Source organism: Carassius gibelio, chromosome B22 (assembly GCF_023724105.1).
Source record: "Carassius gibelio isolate Cgi1373 ecotype wild population from Czech Republic chromosome B22, carGib1.2-hapl.c, whole genome shotgun sequence".
Taxonomy (NCBI): domain Eukaryota; kingdom Metazoa; phylum Chordata; class Actinopteri; order Cypriniformes; family Cyprinidae; genus Carassius; species Carassius gibelio.
Genome location: NC_068417.1, coordinates 21,995,446 through 22,018,092, shown reverse-complemented (window position 1 = coordinate 22,018,092; position 22,647 = coordinate 21,995,446). Strand labels below are relative to the sequence as shown.

The 22,647-nt window shown below is 33.0% G+C and overlaps 2 protein-coding genes across 6 annotated transcripts in view; one reads left to right on the top strand and one right to left on the bottom strand.

Moving 5' to 3' along the window:
- Nucleotides 1-82: 82 nt before the first annotated feature.
- LOC127988234 (ras-related protein M-Ras-like) lies at nt 83-19,319 on the bottom strand. Of its 3 annotated transcripts, none has more exons than XM_052590871.1 (6): nt 19,197-19,319; nt 7,015-7,221; nt 5,003-5,156; nt 4,828-4,927; nt 3,713-3,792; nt 83-3,629 (listed from the first exon to the last, which is right to left on the bottom strand). In XM_052590871.1, exons 2-6 carry the CDS (start codon nt 7,205-7,207, stop codon nt 3,530-3,532), a joined length of 627 nt encoding a protein of 208 aa, XP_052446831.1. In that variant the 5' UTR covers nt 7,208-7,221; nt 19,197-19,319; the 3' UTR covers nt 83-3,529. The 3 variants fall into 3 exon arrangements, with proteins under 3 accessions (XP_052446831.1, XP_052446830.1, XP_052446829.1); XM_052590870.1 differs by lacking the exon at nt 19,197-19,319 and adding an exon at nt 18,708-18,938; XM_052590869.1 differs by lacking the exon at nt 19,197-19,319 and adding an exon at nt 11,449-11,614.
- Nucleotides 15,174-22,647, top strand: part of LOC127988229 (tyrosine-protein phosphatase non-receptor type 4) — a 37,293-nt gene continuing 29,819 nt past the window's right edge. For 2 of the 3 annotated variants that reach the window (XM_052590861.1, XM_052590859.1), the window contains exons 1-2: nt 15,174-15,509; nt 21,975-22,129. In XM_052590861.1, the coding sequence (XP_052446821.1) occupies nt 21,992-22,129 (138 nt within the window). In that variant the 5' untranslated portion in view covers nt 15,174-15,509; nt 21,975-21,991. Of the gene's footprint in view, nt 15,510-17,974; nt 18,080-21,974; nt 22,130-22,647 lie in introns of those variants that run through there. The other variant, XM_052590860.1, reaches the window with a different exon arrangement.

The window sequence follows — 22,647 nt, the reverse complement described above, 5'->3', positions numbered from 1 at the left end:
AAGCCAAATTTTTAGTAGGCCTATTAAGTATTATATAGCTATGTGTAAACACTTTCTAAGGAAAATCCAAAACAGTGCACAATTGATTTATTTGATTTTTATTATAATATGTTTATATTCCACTTTACAAATTCTTACAATATTCCTGATGCAAAAATCCCTTCTTTTTCAGAGTAGTTTTTGGCCTTAATTGGTCTTAATGATCTTCATACAAACATAGTCACAGAATACATGTAATTTGTATAATAAATTACTTCAAAAAACAATAACAAGAAAAAAAAGTCAGTATAACTGAACCACAAAATTTGCACCAAGTTTCAAGCAAAACTAAAAATGTAAGGACAACAACCGTTTTTTGAAACAAGATTCTAGAGTTAAAAAAACACAGAAAACAAGAGCAGTATACAATCACAAAATGCCTAAACGGGTTTCTAGAATGATGTTCCTTTAATATGGTAACACTAAAGGCCTTTGGCATACAGAATAACATTTGATACATTCTAAACATCAATGAGAACTTTGAAATGAGCAAAAACACATTCAAAGTAAAGTGACGATGCATTCAAGACAAGCAGAAAAAAAAACCCACAAGATCATTGCTTGATCTAATGACTAAAATGTAACAATGTAATGTTTTTGTGCAATTACTGATTGACTCAGTTTATGGCAACATAATTGAGATCAGGCATCAAATGTACAAAACTTTCATCGTAATAGTCTTGATCTACAATCCTGATTAATAGCATTATATATTGTCATCAGTGTGCTGATTTAAGAACAGCAACTTTCTTTTCTTTTTTTATCAATACAAGCGACACATCACACATTAGAGCATTAGAGGAGTGGTTTAACATTGGGATAAACAAATCCAGGTTACCATAGTTACCCATTCATTTCTAAGTGGATAATAAAAGTGTGAGGGCGACCATTTTTTACTTGAGGTATATAAATATAAATATATAAACTCAGAATTGCGAGATATAAACTCAGAATTGCAAGATATAAACTGAGAATTGAAAGATATAATCTCTGAATTGAGATATATAAACTCAGAATTGAGAGATATAAACTCAGAATTGAGAGACATAATCTCTGAATTGAGATATATAAAGTCAGAATTGAGAGATATAAAATCAGAATTACGAGATATAAACTCAGATTTGAGAGATATAAACTCTGAATTGCGAGATATAAACTCAGAATTGAGAGACATAATCTCTAAATTGAGATATATAAACTCAGAATTGAGATATATAAACTCCGAATTGAGAGATCTAAACTCAGATTTGAGAGATATAAACTCTGAATTGCGAGATATAAACTGAATTGTGAGATACAAACTCTGAATTGCGAGATATAAACTGAATTGTGAGATACAAACTCAGAATTGCGAGATATAAACTGAATTGTGAGATACAAACTCAGAATTGAGAGATATAAACTCTGAATTGCGAGATATATAAACTCTGAATTGCAAGATACAAACTCTGAATTGCAAGATATAAACTCAGAATTGAGAGATATAAACTCAGAATTGCGAGATATAAACTGAATTGCGAGATACAAACTCAGAATTGCGAGATAAAAACTGAATTGCGAGATATAAACTCTGAATTGAGAGATATAAACTCAGAATTGAGAGATATAAACTCTGAATTGCGAGAGATATAAACTCTGAATTGCGAGATATAAACTGTGAATTGCGAGATACAAACTGTGAATTGCAAGATATAAACTCAGAATTGCGAGATATAAACTGAATTGCGAGATATAAACTCTGAATTGTGAGATATAAACTCTGAATTGTGAGATACAAACTCTGAATTGTGAGATATAAACGGAATTGTGAGATATAAACGGAATTGTGAGATATAAACTGAATTGAGAGATATAAACTAAGAATTGAGAGATATAAACTGAATTGCGAGATATAAACTCTGAATTGTAAGATATAAACTATGAATTGAGAGATATAAACTCAGAATTGTGAGATACAAACTCTGAATTGTGAGATATAAACTCAGAATTGCGAGATATAAACGGAATTGTGAGATATAAACTGAATTGAGAGATATAAACTAAGAATTGAGAGATATAAACTGAATTGCGAGATATAAACTCTGAATTGTAAGATATAAACTATGAATTGAGAGATATAAACTCAGAATTGAGAGATATAAACTCTGAATTGCGAGATATTTAAACTCTGAATTGCGAGATACAAACTGAATTGTGAGATACAAACTCTGAATTGAGAGATATAAACTCAGAATTGCGAGATATAAACTCTGAATTGCGAGATATTTAAACTCTGAATTGCGAGATATAAACTGAATTGCAAGATATAAACTCAGAATTGCGAGATATAAACTGAATTGTGAGATACAAACTCTGAATTGCGAGATACAAACTCTGAATTGTGAGATATAAACTCTGAATTGTGAGATATAAACTCTGAATTGTGAGATACAAACTCTGAATTGCGAGATATACAGTCTGAATTGGGAGTAATAAACTCTGAATTGGGAGTTATAAACTCAGAATTGCAAGATATAAACTCAGAAATGCAAGATATAAACTCAGAAATGCAAGATATAAACTCATAATTGCAAGATATAAACTCAGAATTGAGAGACATAAACTCAGAATTGTGGTTATAAACTTGCGAGAAACTCAGAATTGCCAGATATAAACAGAATTACGAGACATGAACTCAGAATTGAGAATTATAAACTAAGAGTTGCAAGGTTGTATACTGAGAATTGCAAGGTTTCAATTTAAATTTTGAGAGGGAAAATTGTAAGACATAAACTCAGAATTGTGAGACATAAATGCAAAGATGATGAATGATAAATGTTAATTGGTTAACAGTATGTTACATTATCATATGTAGTAAAACTGTATATTTAACAAGCACTTTTATGGTAAATAGTTGTTGAAGCAAAATGTATAAAACTTTTTTTATGTAAAAACTTTAACATACTTTGTGCTATTAATTAAGTGTTTTACATGTTTAGCGTTATTTTAGTGCCTTGTGTGACCTTAATGCCTTTTTTCTATTATTAATTTCTTCATAAAAATAATTGCTTAACTATGGTAACCAGTATTTCCCCCGCCTCCTGAGCATTCGCCAGATGTGCAACTTGAATCCCATCTGTTCCCTTGTTTCTTCAAAGCCGATATGCTGTATTAACAATCACTTACAATATAGAATTCAGCACAATAAATATAGAAACACAATACAAAACAAGGCCTCAGAAAGTGTGTCTCTGAATTATTCTCTGAGAGATAACATGAGTCAACAGCGCTAGAATCCTGTAATTTCATCCAGGTATCGCCTGCTGAGAAAATCCCATGTAAAATAGCTAATAATCCACATTTTTGGGAATTTCACCATTATTTATGGAATATTTAAGCTGTGTTCATTAATTTCTGGATATTATCAAAGCTGTGTGAGTGTGTGTGTGTATTTTAACAGTCCGAGTCATCATCGCGGCATTGACGCAGCATTGAGATAGAGGGTGTGCGGTCACAGTAAGATACAGTGCAGCCTCTGCGAACCCGAAGGTCTGTCCGCCCGCCATTTGGCTTTCCTGTTCTTCTTCAGGCCCAGTTCGGGGATCTGCTGACTGTAAGCCGAAATGAACATCAAAGCTATTTGAACCGAATGGGAATGCTTACACACAGCAGAATCGTACAAAATTGGACTCACCGTATCACTCTGACGAGCTCGTGAAACGCTTTTTCTACATTCATGGGCGGATCCTTTGCACTTGTTTCAATATACGCGATCTGTGATGAACACATAAAGATTCAACAATTAGTAGATGTAAATAATTATAAAAAATTATAATTGTATAATTATAAAAACATAATTTATATTACTACTATCAATAATAATTATTTATTTTATTACTAAAAATATTAGTACATTAGAAAATGTAATGAAAAATTGAGTTTGAGTTTCTTCACAATGGGTTAATCAATAATAATAATAATAATTACAACAACAACAACAATGTACAATTATAAAATAAAAAGTCAACATGAAATCAAAATGGATTATTTTTTTTAATGAACATTGCTGGTCTTATTATTAACTTTTTAATGTTTGTATTATTGTAAAACATATTTTATATTTTTTGGAAACATTCAATAAAAGTTTTAATAACAAATGGATCAATAACAACAGCAATAATAATAATAATATGAAACATGTAAAATATAATAGTAATAATAATAATTACATTTCATGTCAACTTTTTATATTTAATAATACAAAACAATTATAATGCAGAAAAATGAAAAAGACAACATAAAATAAGAATTGACATAATAACACTGCTAGTCTTATTTTAAACTAGTTATTGGTTTGCTTTTTTTTTATAATAAGTGAGTACATAACAATAAATTGGCAGATAAATGGCAATAATAATAATAATAATAAACATTAAAATATTATTAAAAAATATACAAATAAACCAGTCTGAAAAAAGGAACAAAAAAAGTCAAAATGAAATCAAAATGTACTCTTTCTTTAAAAAACACTGCTAGTATTATTGTGACTTATTCATTAGTTTGCATTATTATACAAAGAAAATAAGGACAAATATATATAATTATAAAATAAATGGACTGATCTATAGTTATTATATATTTAACATTTAATAAAAAACAATAATTATTTATAATAAATAACAACCATAATAAAAATCAACATTACAACATTACAACCATTTAAAAGTATTTAGAAACAACAAATGAAAAAGTCAACATGAAATCAAAATGTCACTTTCTTTCACAGGTTAAATGTGCTAAATGACTTACGCTGTGTTTGGAGGCCATCTCTCGTCCCTGCTCACTGGTGATCTTGCGTAAATGCACCAGATCAACTTTATTAGCCACCAGAACCATAGGAAACGACTCCCTGCAGCACACGTACAATAAAAACACTCAATAAATCACACTGAAAACTCAAACGTGTGTTTATGCGTGTTCATACCGGTCTTTGACTCTCAGGATCAGCTGGTGGAAACGATCCACGTGTTCAAAGCTGGCTTTATCAGTGACTGAAAACACGATGAGAAAGCCGTCTCCTGTCCTCATGTACTGCTCTCTCATCGCACTGAACTCCTCCTGCCCCGCCGTGTCCAGAACTGCACACACAGCGCCACAATATACTATTTACTGGTTAACATTACTGTAAAAAAAAATCCAAAATATATATATATATATATATATATATATATATATATATATATATATATATATATACATACATACATACATATATATATATATATATATATATATATATATATATATATATATATATATATATATATATATATATATATATATATATATATATATATATATATATATATATATTAATAAAAGGTTAAATACTGGATAAAATAAGCACAAATACAAAATATACACAGCAAACGCTGATAGTTTTGCACTTAATTTATTTACTTAAATTTCATTGACACGTAAATTAAATAATTATATATATATATATATATACTGATTTATTCATTCATGTGAAATATCTTATATTTTTTAAACAAATTATGATCTCTAAAACATTCTCTGAAAATGTACAACTCTTTTGTTTTAGACTATCTACAAATGTTAAATCTTAAAATAAAATGTTATGGTTACAACTGCATCTTTCTGGGAAATAATGCAGTGATTTATATATAGTTTATTTAGTTATTTTCATAGATTCAGTGTACTGTCATTATAAAACTTCATTACTGTTTATTTAATTCGTTCTTGTTCAAAATTACCTAAATTAAAAATAATTTGCTTTAATAATTTAATAATTTCAAACAAAAGGAAATATACCTGTATCTGCAGGTATGCATACAAAAAAAAAAACAATATTGTGCTTCCCTAATCTATCTATCTATCTATCTATCTATCTATCTATCTATCTATCTATCTATCTATCTATCTATATTAAAAGTTAAGATAAAAATATTTAACAAATTAATAAATATTATATAAATTAAATCTAATTTAATTTAATTTTTAAATGTAATTTCTTAATTTATGGTTTATCTTTGTAAATCTTTGTAATTGACAAATATATAAATATGTATTAAATTAAGCTTTTTTAAAATGTATTTCTTAATTTATGATCTCTCTCGGTATTACATTTAGTGTCATATTACTTATTTTAATATATTATATTATATTACATTTATTTCTAAATTTATGATCTCTTTGTATTGCAATTGAATTTTAATAAAAGATAAACAAATGTGTAAATATACATTCAATTAAATTAAGTTTAAATTATTTATTTATTTTGCATCTTTTTGTATTTCGCATTATAGTATATTAAAATATTTTTTTATATATATATATATATATATATTATAATAAAAAATAAAAAAGTATTATTTGACAGATTTATAAATACATTGAATTAAGCTTTAAAAATAACTTCTTAATTTATGACTTCTCTTTGTATTGTACATTGAACTACTTATTCATAATACCATCAGAGTTGTTATTGTTAACTAAAACAAAAATGTATGGACATAAAATGCAAAAATGTTTATAAAATATAAATAAAAACCTCAAAATCTAAAAATAAAAAAATGATGCATAATCAACTGAAATGAATCACTCAACTGATAAAAATGACAAAAGCACTTAAAAAACTAAAATAAACACATAAATTAAAATGCTAATTCAAAATATTTAAGAATACTATAAGAGTATATAAATAATAATAGCACTAATAGAATAAAAATAAAACCAAATTAACACATAATATACTTGTGGTATACAATACCATATTTTAGTTAATTTTCCTTGCAGATTTTATGGTGTTAATGTGTTATGTGTCTTTAATATTTGTCTTTAAAAATGTCTTAAATATTTAGCTGTGTTTATTTATTTAATTGTTACTTATATTTGTGCTCACAGAAATCTTCATAGTCAGAAATGAGGACTGTATGGTTCTCTGTTGTGTATGTAATAAGGGAAGGCCCTCACCGTCCAGAATGGCCCACTGGCCGTCGATCTCGGTGTGTTTGAGGTACGAGTCCTCGATGGTGGGGTCGTAGTCCGGGACGAAGATCTTCTGGAAGAACTGTATGGTGAGCGCGCTCTTCCCCACGCCGCCGTCTCCCACCACCACCAGCTTATACGTGGGCAGATCGTCCCCGGGAACCACGCTGGTGGCCATGAAGACAGCTACACCTGCAATACGGAGGAAATACTGCGTGATGAGATAGAAACATGAACAAACGCACAGTGTGTGTGTGTGTGTGTGTGTGTGTGTGCTGAAACAGAGAATTAACAAACCTGCTTCAGATTATGGTTATTATGATTACTATTGTTGTTACTGGAATTTTGAGTTTAAAGTTTAAAAATAATATTTATTATTGTTGTTAAAATATTATTTACAATAACTATTTTTTGGTTTGCATTTTTGTAAAGGAAAATACAGTATATATGAAATAATAATAAAATGATGTATCAGTAATGATGATAATAACAACAGAATAAATATTAAAGTAATAAAAAATTATGTAAACGAAAAAAAAAAATAATAATGTGCAAATATGAATATATAAACATCAAAATAATATTGAATGATATATGATATTATTTTATATCAGTAGTAGTAGTAGTAGTATATGAATTTAAATTCTTGTGATTATTGTTATTATTAAAATTTTTATATTACAAATAACAATGTATTGTGTGGCATTTTTGTAGAATCAGAATTGATAAAAAATGGACTGAACAACAATGATAACAAAATCAATATTTAAATAATAAAAAATTATGTAAAAGAAAAATAAGAAATATGTATAATGTCAAATATAAAACAAAATAATATTCAATTATATTATATTATTATTAGTAGTACTATTAGTAGTAGTATATGAAGAAGGATTGTTATGATTATTGTTGCTATTATTCAAATATAACATTAAAAATAACTTTATTGGCTTGCATTTAAAAAAAAAAAAAGAATACAAACTGATTGATCAATAATGATAACAATAATGATGATAAAAATTAATACTAAATCAATAAAATATATGTAAAATACAAAATAAAAATAATGTATTAGTAATGCAAAAATGTCTCATATGCCAAACTCATATGCCTTTTGTAAAAATATTATTAAATAATGTATTATTTTTATTTATACTACGGGGTCGTTGAATGCTTGAATCTGATTGGCCGATGAACGTTCTGAGGCGTGCAATTGTTTTCTGGGAAATGCACGGCGAACGTAGTTCCAGGCAGATCTCCTGACCGCATTACAGTTCTGTATCACTTTACATAGTTAACTGTAATAATGGTCACGCAGTTTGCACAAACAGGTGTTGTCAGCGATGCCCTGATGATTTTATCAGTTAGCATATTATATATAGTGTAGCAACATAAAGGTTACACATGACAATTCTCACTAGCGATGTAATAACAGCGCTGTTTAGAGACGCTGCAGCAGAAGAGTGTTTAGAGATGCACAGAGGTACGTTAGCCTAATTCACACAAGCTCTCTCTCTCTCTCTCTCTCTAAATCATTAGATCGATGTCTTGAGGTGTGGGAACCGTAGTAAAAGGGGAATAATTGAGTGCATTATTTTTATAATAATTCAACGGCCCGTCGTCAATTATTCCTTACATAAGATATAATATTTTTTAAATATATATAATTAATTTTTAAGTAATAATAATAATTAATACATTTTTATTGGTTTGCATTTAAAATAATTAATGGATCTATCAATGATAATAAAAGTTATAATTATAATAATAAATTACAATTACTATTATGTAAAATAAAACCTAAGATTAATGTAACAATAAGGTAAAAATATAAATAAAAATGTCAAATAATATAATGATATTATATAAACAATATAACAATTAATATATTTAATAAATAAAAACATTTAAATATTATAGGGTTGGGCAAACAATATTAACTAATAATATCTTAACATTTCCAATACAATATTCCCAATACAATCAAATCCCTGTAAATATAATCACCTTATTTCCTTCTGAGTATTCTGGTTTAAATAAAATAATATCATAGGAAAACACTGAGTCAGTGAGTTGAACCAAAAAACAGGAAACGTGCGATTCACAAACGAATCATCAATGCTTTGTACACTGATTCACTGAAAACAAAAACAAAACATCTGACACAAAAGAGCCAGAACATTCGTCAAAACATAAACAAAGTGAGTTTAGAACAACATGAGGGTGAATAAAAGCTGACAGAACTTTCATTTTTGAGTGTGCCGCCCCTTTAAGAAGACAAAACAAAACAGACTTTTAATGTCTGAAATCTACAAATCTACGACTCTACACTGGCATAAAGAAGCAGTGTGCAACGCGAGGCTTGTCCCAGACATCCAACTAGACCATCACACACAGGAAATATGGTCTAGACCAGACACTTGGATTGCCACGCTGTGATTCTGCAGTGTGATCTCAGCTCCAAACTGCCAACAACAAGAAACACTCCAACAAACTGAGCTAAAACTGGACGAATAAAATCACATCAAAGACTTCCAAAATACAGAGCGTGACAAACACGAGCCCGTCTGTTAGGACTCAACACCCTGAAGTGCTGGATCTTTAGCCCTGATGTCAGATGTCAGTATTACACGTCTCCTCCAGTCGCGCTTCCTGTCAGCCACAATTCAGGGAAGTTCATGATTTCCTTTCTGTAATCTTCAGGAATATGACTAAGGAACGCAAAAACACCTGGATCTAAATCAGGCCATTTATGATTCATTTGATAGGAAATTCTAGATGATATGTACAGTTAAGTCCGTGATGCATGACTTGCTGAATTTGAGATTACTGACGAATGTTTTATAAGAAAATACAAGATAATTTCATTCTTTCTATGTTAAAACTGTATACTTAATTCAATGTGTTACTTGCCATTTCTTGGTAATTTCTGATTTAAAAGTGTTTCTACATCAGTTTTTTTTTTCAATATATACCGCAGTGCGACAAATTGGCTTGTTGAGTGAGCGTTGCGAAAAATAGTGGTTGAACGATACTATTGCTGATATAAATATTACAACTTTGTCATAAAATAGGATGTACACTGCAAAAAATATATATTTTCAAGTTTTAAATAAAACTACTTCTAAATGTTTTTGTTTCTTTGTATTACTTGTCGTTTCTATGAAACTGTTTGTGGAAGTGTTTTAGCAATTATTAGAGTAAAAATTATTTCTTCACCAATTTCAGTACCACAGCATAAAAATGTACAAAAAATCAGCTATTCATGTTGTGAATAGATATTACAATTTTATTTCGCAGTTAAGATGCATATAAAATCGCTCAATTCAATTATTTTTTTACTAATATTTAATTAAATATTCACTTAAAAAAATAAACATTCAATCAATTTACTTAATTGTATATAGTTTGTTGAACATCTTTATTAAACATAAAAATATGAATAGTAAATAATTTTCACAACAATTGCTCACTAAAATTAGCTGAAAACAAAACATGAGTAGGCCTATTGGAATATTTGAGTAAATTTTCACAATAGCTGTTCACATATTAACCGATTTTTTTTAATACTTATTTACTTAAAAGATGAATTTGATTTACTTGTGGGTGCATGCATGTGTAGAGATACAAAGAGATAGATAGATAGATAGATAGATAGATAGATAGATAGATAGATAGATAGATAGATAGATAGATTTTAAAAATATTTTGAGTACATAATTCAACACACTAAAATTAAATGAAAATAAAACATTAGTATCTGAACAGCTCATAATGGACGCTAAGCGAAAATCGAGTACAGCTATCTCTAAATTTGATTAATTTAAATAAATCGGTCGATTAATCGGCTTTCTACTAGTAAAAACAACAATGTCACACACACTGTAGCTAGGCTACTTTCCATCAAACAACTGTACAGTTTCTTTTCTACTATAATTTGACTGTGTATATAGCCTATCTGCTCATGATATGCAAAAAATGTAAATCAGGCTTCAGTAGGCGCATATCAATACACCCACCTTGATCATTCTGTACGGGTTGCCTATGCATTACCCATTAAGCTTTATCTCTGTTACGTGCATGTCTATGTTCTCCATTACATGCAGGTGCAATGCAAAGAACGCATCTTCCTGGCAAAAAGGAAACAGTGTCTTTTGCATTTTGAGATTTGTGTGATTTGCCTGTGGTTGCATTGCAATTCACCCAAAAAAAAAACCACTTAATATGTTCATGCATAATGCATAAACGCACGATTCAACTGGCAAAGCATGCATATCTCCATAAAAACAACCCGATATCACAATAAACGCACGTTCAATATATAGTCACCTCAATTTTATTCCTTTGTGCTGTTGAGAGATGTAATCAGCATGCATTTAACTGTCACACAAGATTTTAATGATATGCATTCAAAACTACCTTATCACAAGACGACAGCATATGCCAGTAGACCGTTCCGTTTCCACAGATGTTGCTTCCGACATTACCGAGTAAATACAGACGCGGAAACGTTTGTCTGTTTGTTATACAACTTGATACAGTGTCTTATTATCGGGCCGCGCGAAGAGCGTTTTCAGTTCCTCACACCTCGAGAGCGTTCACTGTTAGTTAACACAGATTTACAGCGCTGGCAGGGGAAACATCCCTGCTCTGAGACAAATTGCGCGATTATTTTAAATATTTGGCGATATTTATATGCGAAGTTGATTACTTTAGATTCATATTTTAAGTAAAAATGAGTAAATAGGTTTTAGTAAGACATATTAATAAAAACAAAATATGGAAAACAGATAGTTGGACACCCCTCTTCCTCTCGGTTTTGGTACGTTCCACTGTCAGAAATTCTCTCACTAGTCAATTCCTTTTAATACAGTCTTATTCCAGACAGTCCATATGTGTAAATGTTATTATTGCTTTGTACATTTGTTTTTTTTTACTCATTTTATCTGACATATAAATGAAAACTGTATCAAGAATTCCGACTAAATCATTAAACAACTATATAAAGTTGGTAGGCCTATTTAAATAAGGGAATGTAACCGATTTTAAAAAGGCTACACTGTACTTTATTGGTCAAACGGTAGCAAATTATATATTATATATTTAGTACACATACAATACACATTAACTACCTGTCAAATGTCACTAAAAGATGTTGTCTGACGCCTTTCTCTTAAGGTACAGATAAAAAAAAATAAAAAAGGAATTAGGGAGTGGCACGCGCTTTTTAGTCAGAAACGCTCTACGCCTGTCAATCATTTTAAGCGTTCAGGTTTGTTGATATGATTTTTGCTGATGAGGGAACTTTAGATGGACGTGTACAGTGGGCTTACCAACTGAGGTATATGCTACATGATCAAAGGGAGAGAGAGAGGGAGAGAGAGAGAGAAACCTATGGTTTATATTAACAAACTATAACAGTTATTATAAAAATGCATCCATTTCAAACTGTCGAGCTGATGGTGTGGTTCGACTTAAAATTAACATGCTTATTTCACAGCCCACGCTCCTTCAGCCAAAGATAAAGAGAAATGTTGGTTCCCGGCTCATTTGTAGACAAACACATTATGTAAGTAACTCCAGGAGAATATTCTGGAGACAGATCTGTGACGGTGATGTGTTCTAGAACCGCGATGTGACTTCATAACGGTTGCCTAGTAACAGACAGGCGTTCTCTTGAACCCCCGCCAGTGCTCGGGTCGTGATCTGGACTCTAGAGCCGCTTCCTGCGCTCAAGCTTCTGGAGCTGCTGCTGGCGTCTGTAAAGTGTTAATGTGATGTAATTGTGGCAGTCTGGCAGAGGTGCAGATCCAGGTCACACCAAAAAAAAAAAAAAAAAAAAAGATCCAGGTCACACCTTGGAAATGAGACGCGTATAGATCCTCTCCAGTAGATGGAGCTACAAACACTTAGGCTGGAGGCTGGTGTGGGTAAACATGCAGCGGTTAGGTTGTAAAATATGTGAGATAGCTACAATACTTCATCACAAATATCTATCTATCTATCTATCTATCTATCTATCTATCTATCTATCTATCTATCTATCTATCTATCTATCTATCTATCTATCTGTCTGTCTGTCTGTCTGTCTGTCTGTCTGTCTGTCTGTCTGTCTGTCTGTCTGTCCGTCCATCCGTCTATCCATCTATCTATCTATCTATCTATCTATCTATCTATCTATCTATCTATCTATCCGTCCGTCCGTCCGTCCGTCTGTCTGTCTGTCCCTCCGTTTGTCATCTGTCTGTCCGTCCGTCCGTCCGTCCATCCGTCTATCTATCTATCTATCTATCTATCTATCTATCTATCTATCTATCTATCTATCTATCTATCTATCTATCTATCTATCTATCTGTCTGTCTGTCCGTCCGTCTGTCTGTCTGTCCGTCCATCCGTCTGTCATCTATCTATCTATCTATCTATCTACAAACCAATTCCGAAAAAGTTGAGACACTGTACACATTGTGAGTAGAAAAGGAATGGAGTAATTTACAAATCGCATAAACTTGTATTTTATTCACAGTAGAATATAGATAACATATCAAATGTTGAAAGTAAGACATTTTGAAATGTCTGTCTGTCTGTCTGTCCATCCGATCTATCTATCTAAGGACAACCCAAGTTGTTATCAGCGCTCGTTCAGAAGCCTGCATCTCTGATGGTATGGAGTTGCATGAGTGTGTGTGGAATGGGCAACTTACACATCTGGAAACGCATCATCAATGCTGAAAGGTAAATCCAAGTTCTAGAACAACATATGCTCCCATCCAGACATCGTCTCTTTCAGGGAAGACCTTGCATTTTCCAACATGAGAATGCCAGACCACATACAGCATCAATTACAACATCATGGCTGTGTAGAAGAAGGATCCGGGTACTGAAATGGCCAGACTGCAGTCCAGATCTTTTACCCATAGAAAAAAATTGGCACATCATAAAGAGGAAGATGCAACAAAGAAGACCTAACACAGTTGAGAAACTAGAAGACTGTATTAGACAAGAATGGGACAACATTCCTATTCCTAAACTTGAGAAACTTGTCTCCTCAGTCCCCAGACATTTGCAGACTGTTATAAGAAGCTTTTTGAGATGAGTTGATGCCATGAAATCTAAAATAAATTTATTTTTCCCTTAAAATGATAATTTTTCTCAGTTTAAACATTTGATATGTCATCTATGTTGTATTCTGAATAAAATAATGAAATTTGAAACTTCCACATCATTGCATTCTGTTTTTATTCACAATTTATCTATCTATCTATCTATCTATCTATCTATCTATCTATCTATCTATCTATCTATCTATCTATCTATCTATCTATCTATCTATCTATCTATCTATCTATCTATCTGTCTGTCTGTCTGTCTGTCTGTCTATCTATCTGTCTGTCTTTCCTTTTGTTCTTCCGTCTGTCATCTATCTATCTATCTATCTATCTATCTATCTATCTATCTATCTATCTATCTATCTATCTATCTATCTATCTATCTGTCTGTCTGTCTGTCTGTCTGTCTGTCTGTCTGTCTGTCTATCTATCTATCTATCTATCTATCTATCTATCTATCTATCTGTCTGTCTGTCTTTCCTTTTGTTCTTCCGTCTGTCATCTATCTATCTATCTATCTATCTATCTATCTATCTATCTATCTATCTATCTATCTATCTATCTATCTATCTATCTATCTATCTATCTATCTATCTATCATCTGTCTGTCTGTCTGTCTGTCTGACATCTATCTGTCTTTCTGTCTGTCTGTCTGACATCTATCTGTCTTTCTGTCTGTCATCTATCTATCTATCTGTCTGTGTGTCTGTCTGTCATCTATCTATCTATCTATCTATCTATCTATCTATCTATCTATCTATCTATCTATCTATCTATCTATCTATCTATCTATCTATCTATCTATCTGTCTGTCTGTCTGTCTGTCTGTCTGTCCGGATATTATCTATCTAATAATGTATAAAAATGCAATATGAAATAGTGTAAAATAATATCTAGCTGTCTAGGTGAGCTGAAGCTATGTATCTGCTCAATCGAGGCCAGTCACGCCCCCGCGTGCCGGTCACGCCCCCACGGCAGACCTATGAGAATGTAGGCGGGGCGTGAGCGATTGCGCCATGTTAACGCTGCACGTTGCAGCCGCTGCAGCCAGTAGCAGCAATACAGAGACATATGCGGGATTATAGCGCTAAACCCGGCCAGCAGCCACAGAGAAGATTGCAATTGCGTCTGAGGCTTTTATTTAATGCACCGCACCCAAGAAGAAGTCGCGATTGCGTTCCCGTTTCGGAATTATTATTTATTACTGTGCCAGAGGCCCCTTGAACTGAATGTAATGTGAACATCTACAGCAATGTGGTTATTTTCCTGCAGATGAGCTGCCGTTTTGTCCTCTCCTCCCCCCTCCTATTCTCCTTTCATCATAATTCAAGATCATCTTCAATTCACTGGACTCTCCTAGACCTGTATATGAAGGTAAGCATGCATTATGGTTGCATTTCTGTATTGGTGTCACCATTCCTGCATGCATGCATGCCCTGTCTTCCTTTTATATCCCATTGTATAGCAACCAAACCAGCCAATGCAAGCTTCCAGATCCCTGAAATGATGCACAGGCATAAAGCGTGCATTCACCTTGCACCCTGATTTTAGGTACAGGTTTGTTTCGGATGCCATGCAAATGCCTTTATGTAACTTCCAGGGTTTCATTTCTGCTACATGTCAAGATATAATCCATCCATATGATGGCCAAATGCAAAGTGCAGCCGGGCAACATGGATTGCATGCATAGTCTGTTTCGTTCTGTTCTGATACCTGGCAACCCTCTCAATGGCCTCTTTTCGAGATCCTTCAGCTGTCATGTGAGATATATTTGAGCTTTTGTGTTTATTTAAGGTTTATGTCACATCTGTACATCTCAGCTGCTCCCCATTGTGCCTTCTTTTCTCTGCAAGATCATTACATAACCTCAGCTCTCATCCTTTGCATGCAAATAATCTGCTTAAATACAGTTGGATCCACAGAGGACCTTATATTGGCACAATGTATCACCATAAGGTTTTGTTCTAATTGTTATCTGGGCACTACGCATCTCCCCTGGTTGAGTCGGTGACATCATCTCCTGTTCTGTCCCCCTGGTGTGTGAGCGTGTGTGTAAGTGCGCATTCTTCAACAGACTGTAATGCCAGATTTGGATGTGTCGTGTTCTTCTGATGATGCACAAAGCCCTTTTTCATGAGAAAATTGATGTGTCGTGCAACCTTGTGTTCAGCTGAATGGTTTTTATTGCAGTAGGGTTTGATGTTTCTGCAAAGCTGGCTTTGGTTGAGGTGGAATAGGTAACTTGGACAGCTGATGTGTCGAATGAATGAATAAATGAATGAATGAATGAATGAATGAATGACAGCCTGTTGGGCTGTTAGCATCTTTGTCTTCTCATCTTCTAGCTCAGTGGTTCTTTCCTGGTTTTGCTTCAGAAATGTGAGCTTGTGTTTGAATGTTTACAATAAAAAATTTCAAGTATGCGTGCAATTATAAAACAATATATATTTGTAGTTTTCTAGATAAGCATGCTATTTTACTTGTAAAATGTGATTTGTAATGTCCATTGCGATGTCTTGTAGGGTACTATTTTGGCCTGCCACTTGATGTTCAATGCTAATCATATATTTACAAGCAAAGTTTTAATTGTCCTTGTAATTTAAAAAAAATGTACACAGTTTTACTTGTAAAATGTACCTTCTAAGGTACAATTTTGGGGTGGCACCTGATGCAACATCCGCATTGGATACTTAAAGCATAATTTTAAATATGCATGCAATTGTAACAAAAAAGACTTGTAACATTTTAACAATGCATGCAATTTTACTTGTTACATTTTACTAATCGGGTCCAAAAGTATCTTTTAAGATGTGCAAATAATGTTAGTTGGTAAATTTTAAGTACACATGTATTTGTAAAAAAATAAATTAAAATTACTTGTAATTTTTTAAAGAATGCATGCAGTTTTATTTGTTTAATTTGTTCAAAAGTGCCTTCAAAGGTGCTGGTTTGAACCGCCACTCGGTTTTCAATGCAAGACCCACATTAGAATGTTTACAAGCTAAATTTAAAATATGCATGCCACTGTAAAAAAAAAAAATTGTGTAAATTTTAAAGAATGTATGCAATTTTATTTGTAACATTTTACTCATGAGGTCCAACTGTGCCTTCAAAAAAGTCCTGTTTTGGGCTTCTTGATGTCTAATGCAAGATCTGCATCTTAAAGCAAAACTAGTTGTGAACCACTGGACGTACTTGTAGAATTTTACTCCTAAAATCCATTTGTAAAATGTCCTTAGAATTGAGCATTAAAATGTGTTGAAAACACCGTGAACTCCAAACGTCCAATAAATCACAAAATTTGACTGAATTGAGTATTGACAATTTTGTAAGTGCCTATATGATGACAGAAGTGTGATTTTACCAGGCTAACATGGAACAAATTTGTTTTAGTATTGGTCAAATTACCAAGTAAATTTGTGGGAAAATGTCATAAAGTTTGATTTAAACATGCAGTTGACATGAACAATAAAATATATTGCCATTTAATTGTTATAGTTTAAATGTATAGTATGTATATACTGACTTTCAGCATTTGTATTTTTGGTTGATGTTCACAGAACTTAATCAGAACACTAGTTGAAAACCTCTGTAGCTCATTATGCATTATAGGATATGATGGCTTCACCTTAGAGAGAAGGATGGAAATATTGGTTTAGGGGGCTGACCGTGAGAGTATTTTTGAGGTGGGGGATAAACTCATTTTGTAACCCATTGTCTGAAATCTTCTGAAGTGTTGGTGGTCTGAACCCCACTCAGCGGAAAACTGTAAGTGCTTCAGTGTTTGTGGTATTCAGTGACATCCGGGGAAACTTCTACAGAAGAGAAATGTTCCACCACACACATTCTCTCACACACACACATCTCACATCACAGTTTAGCTAGTTATACAAAGAGATTAACCTTTCTGCATTGACACGCTGGACAAATAAGACTGTGCTGATGTAAGTGTCAGATATAACCGTTATTTTTAGGACTGATTTGTGTTTTTGTGATATACGATTGAAAATCTTTGAGTTTTGTTTTTTTTCACTAAATATCTTTTCATTCTTCATCGTCACAATAACCGTGACCATAAATGTACGCTGGTGTAAATTTAGTCATACGGATGTCAAACGTTTAGGTGCGCTGAAACACATTTGTTATTGATGCAATCTTTCCATGTAGATTGTGTCATAGATTAATGGTTGTAATCAGTTTTGGTGGAGGAGTTTGGATAAGCGAATGTGACTGTCCAGGAAGGTTGCATGTTTGTTCCTACAGGTCATGAACTCTGACCCCCTGTTGTTTACGCAGCTGCCTTGAAGTGTTATGGGAGCTTGTTTCGTACAGCATGAACATGTGTAAAGAAACTTAGGTGTGTTCATTTTTAGAAATTACTCAAAAAATGTAAAAATAAACCATGCGGCAACTGCGAATGATAAATTATGCAAATGCCATTTCAAAGGGGAAGAGAAAGCTTAGCGAATCCTAAAGAAAAGACTTGTTTTATCTTATTTCTTTGTAAAAAAAAACAAAACAAAAAAACATAAAAGGATAGTTCAACCCCAATAAAGAGAAAAATGTGCTCACCCTCATGTCGTTCCAAACCTGTATGACTTTGATCTTCTTTGAAACACAAAAGGAGATATTTTGAAAGATGTCCTTGTGATTCATTTCCCGTCTTTACAATGGGGTCCAATGGGTTTTTGTTTGGATCTCACTGACTTTCATTGTAAAAACAAAACGCAAACATAAAACAGTGACTTAAAAAAAAACAATTTTGTTTTTTGTTCCAGGATTAAACAAGGGTGAGTACCCGAAGTACAACCAGTTAATGTTAACCCGCGGTCACACTAGACTTTGAACATGCGTAATTCGTTCGGACGGAGCTGCGAAAAAGGGGTGGGAGGAGGATATAACATCACGCGTCAAAAAATAAACTCACTAGTCATTATTATTTTCTATTTAAGTGGTTACAGTCAGTCACAAGTATAGTTAATCAATTACACACATGCACACATACAAATCTCATGTAATAAAAAATCACGTAAAATTACACGGTTCACTGTTCAAACATACCATCCGCTCCTGTTTCCCTTGCCACCACAAACCAAACCGCTTCTCTTTTTGTGATTTTTGCAATCTTTTAAAGTTGTGTTGTATAAAACAGCATGATGCGACACAGCTAAATATAGCGATTCCTCAATTTCTGTACCGAGAGGTCACACGCATTCATGATACGTGAGTTCACAAGTCTGAGTTCTGCAATCTTGAACTTTGCTACACAGAGAAATATCTTTGCATGGACTTGCGTTTCCAGTCTGATGCTTTCATATGTGTATGAATGGAAGTCAGTGGAACCAAAAGTCAAATTTGATCATGGTTTTTTTGTCACCCTCTTCCCTGGCCTTAGCACCAGTAAACGTGCTGCGAATGTGTTAAGCCAGTGTTCCCGGAAAGAGACTTTGTATACGAAATCACATAAGCTCATAACCTGCTCCCTGTCAGCTGCCCTGTGGACAGAAATTGTCCTCTCCACCCAAATTGTGGTTACAACACACAGAAAAGTAATTGGAATGAACAGATTTATCAAATAACAAGAAAACAAAGACTCTAGATTAGGTGGTGTCGAGTCTGAGACCCTACAGTGAGCTAAAACTCTAAAACAAACTCCTGAGTATTGGAGTTTTTTGATCTAGGTCTAGGAGACTAGACCTGTCAGGTCTTTGATTCTACACTACCCAGTCTACACTTATACACTTAAATTTTGCACACAATATATATGTACATACATAACTTCACTTTGTAATATACCTGCCTACAATTGTCATTTGTATATTGTCATTCACTGTCTACATATTTGTATTTTATTCTTTTATTATGTGTTTTATGTTCTGTCGCTGTCATTCTGTTGTACTGCGGAGCTTCTGTCACGAAAACAAATTCCTCGTATGTGTAAACATACCTGGCAATAAAGCTCATTCTGATTCTGATTCTGATTCTGATTCTGATTCTAGAGTTTTTGGCTCTAGATATTCTGCTCTTAAGAGTCCAGAGTGGGCTGTCTAGAGCCAATCATTCTAGAATATGGGGCCCCCAAAGTCTGAGACCTTATAGTGGGCCGTCCAATACACTTACTTTGATTTTTCTCTTGACTCTAGAGAGAAATGCATGAGGCAAAAAAGTTTCCATTACTTAGATTTAAGTGTCCATTTTTACACAGTTTTTTTAGTTTTAGTTTTTCTCTTTTGACCATAATATCCCTTAGATTCAGTGGATATATTGACATGTAAACTTCATTCATGTTAGTCAGTTTTTAGTGATGCTCCAAAATTGATTTTGTTTTACCAAAACACAGAAAACTAAATGTATGTTTTCATTTCGGCTGAAAAACAAATTTGGGTTATCCGGTAACTGACCTTTTTTTATATTCTAAATCTAGGTTTGGTACACAAAATAGATGCTGACACATTTGAAGCATGTCATTAGAGAAGCACTATATAATCTAATATAATATGCATTATTATTTTGTTATGTTTTTTCTGAATTTCTTTAGGTTTATGTTGGATCAATAAGTAAAATAAAAATTTCTATTAATTTAGACCTCAACATTTAATAGCCATATTGTTCATTTTTATGCTCTTTTATGTCTTTAATTCGTTATTTATTAAATGTGTTTAGTGCATTGTTACAAAAAGTGCACATTCATAACATGACTTGCATGTTCTGACTAGCATGTAACTTAGCTTAAGTCCATTTGTGTGTTTGCAACATTATATTAAATAAAATGTATGCATTTAGCAGACGCTTTCATCCAAAGCGACTTACAGTGCATTCAGGCTAACAGTTTTAACCTAACGTGTTCCTTGGGAATCGAACCAACAACCTTGCACTGCTAACACAATGCTCTACCACTTGAGCCACAGGAACACTATGCAGAAGAAAATTGTAATATTACATTTATTGTGTATTTATCTGGTTAACTATATGTGAATAAGATGTGTTTTTAGTTAATTAACCCTCTTGAAAAGTGCTTCAGTTTACAACTGTTGATTATTAAAGTGAACATTGTAAGCATGGATAATATTTTGCATTATTTTCTTGCCGTTTATACGTCGACAGTGTTAATCATGATCTTAAAGTATAATCAGTCGGTATCAGTATCAGTAAGAAATTAAATTAGGTGTGGGATATCGTGGTTGTAAAACACTACGTCTCTTTTTGCTAGGAGTTCAGGAGGATTCACACCATTCTACTATGTAGAAATTCTTCCATCTTTCTGTGTCTGATTGAAACTGCTCAACCTTTTCTAATATAAATAGGTTTTCAACAAGGTATCTTTTGAAGGACTCTTTGGTAGACAGATTGTCTTGAGGAATCTATCCGAACATGACCTTGTTTGCTTTGAGGAGCGTTTAGTATCACTAAAACCTTGAATGAAAGAGTTCAATATTAGAGGATGAATGTCAGCAGTTTTAGAAGCTGAATTAGTTTAGCTCACAGTGAAAGTAAATATATTAAGCAGTTTCCTTTCGTGAGTTGTGAATTCGAATTATCTTGACACCAGCCCTGAACTCGATTTCCTTTACGAGTTTCTTCAATTGAAAGACTATTTTCTAAGTACCTTGTTTTAATTTTTGCTTTCCTGTCTCTACTAATAGAACCTGAAAGCTGAAATCTTCTAAACATTTTCCCTGCTCGCTTTATAGCTGTTTACAGGAACTTTTAGGTGGACTACAGCCGAATGTTTGTGAATGATGTTTGCTGTAGGATCACATGGGCTAGTGTGTGCTTTATAATGTTTACCGTGGTCAGGTGAGGCATGTTGGTGACCTTTAGCCTCTGTGTGTTTGTTAGACTGAGTGGGGACCGTAATGACCGCACGCTTCCGGTTGCCTGCTGGCAGATCTTACGATGTGGGAGCGTTGGAGGAGGCCAGAGAGAGACAGCACGCGCAGGTGGTGTGTAACGTTTTACTGCTGGACAACACAGTACAGACCTTCAGAGCCAATGTGAGTATACTGTGAGTTCATGTATGTGTAACGTTTGTGAAGGAATAGTTCATCCAAAAGTGAGGATTTGCTGAAAATGTAGGCTACTCACCATCAGGCCAAGATGAAGATGAGTTTGTTTCTACAACACTTGCTCAGCATTGCGGTGAATGGGTGCCGTCAGAAAGAATGAGAGCCAAAACAGCTGATAAAAACACCACTCCAGTCCATCGAAAAGCTGCCTGTTTGTAAGGAACAAATCCATCATCCTTGTTTGGACTCTCATTCTGGCAGCACCCATTCACTGTATAGGATCCATTGATGAGCAAGTTATGTATTGATAAATTTCTCCAAATTTTTTCCGATGAAGAAACAAAGCCATCTATATCTTGGATTGTCTGAAGATGAATAAATTTTTTACTTTTGCTGAACTGTTTTTTTTTAATTAAGCTAATCCACCCTCAGCACTAGCTATTTTCCTAAAGAAAACTTCAAAATTGTGTATTTTTGTTTAGTTTTAAACTCCAGTGCTGTTTGTG

Bases quoted from the DNA above. Each gene is read 5' to 3' on its own strand.
- LOC127988234 (XM_052590871.1), bottom strand. From the start codon at position 7,207: ATGGCCACCAGCGTGGTTCCCGGGGACGATCTGCCCACGTATAAGCTG. The intron at 5,157-7,014 runs GTGAGGGCCTTC...CTGTGTGTGCAG, and splicing joins CCAGTGGGCCATTCTGGACG to TTCTGGACACGGCGGGGCAG. The intron at 3,630-3,712 runs GTGAGTCCAATT...TTCGGCTTACAG, and splicing joins GAGCTCGTCAGAGTGATACG to TCAGCAGATCCCCGAACTGG.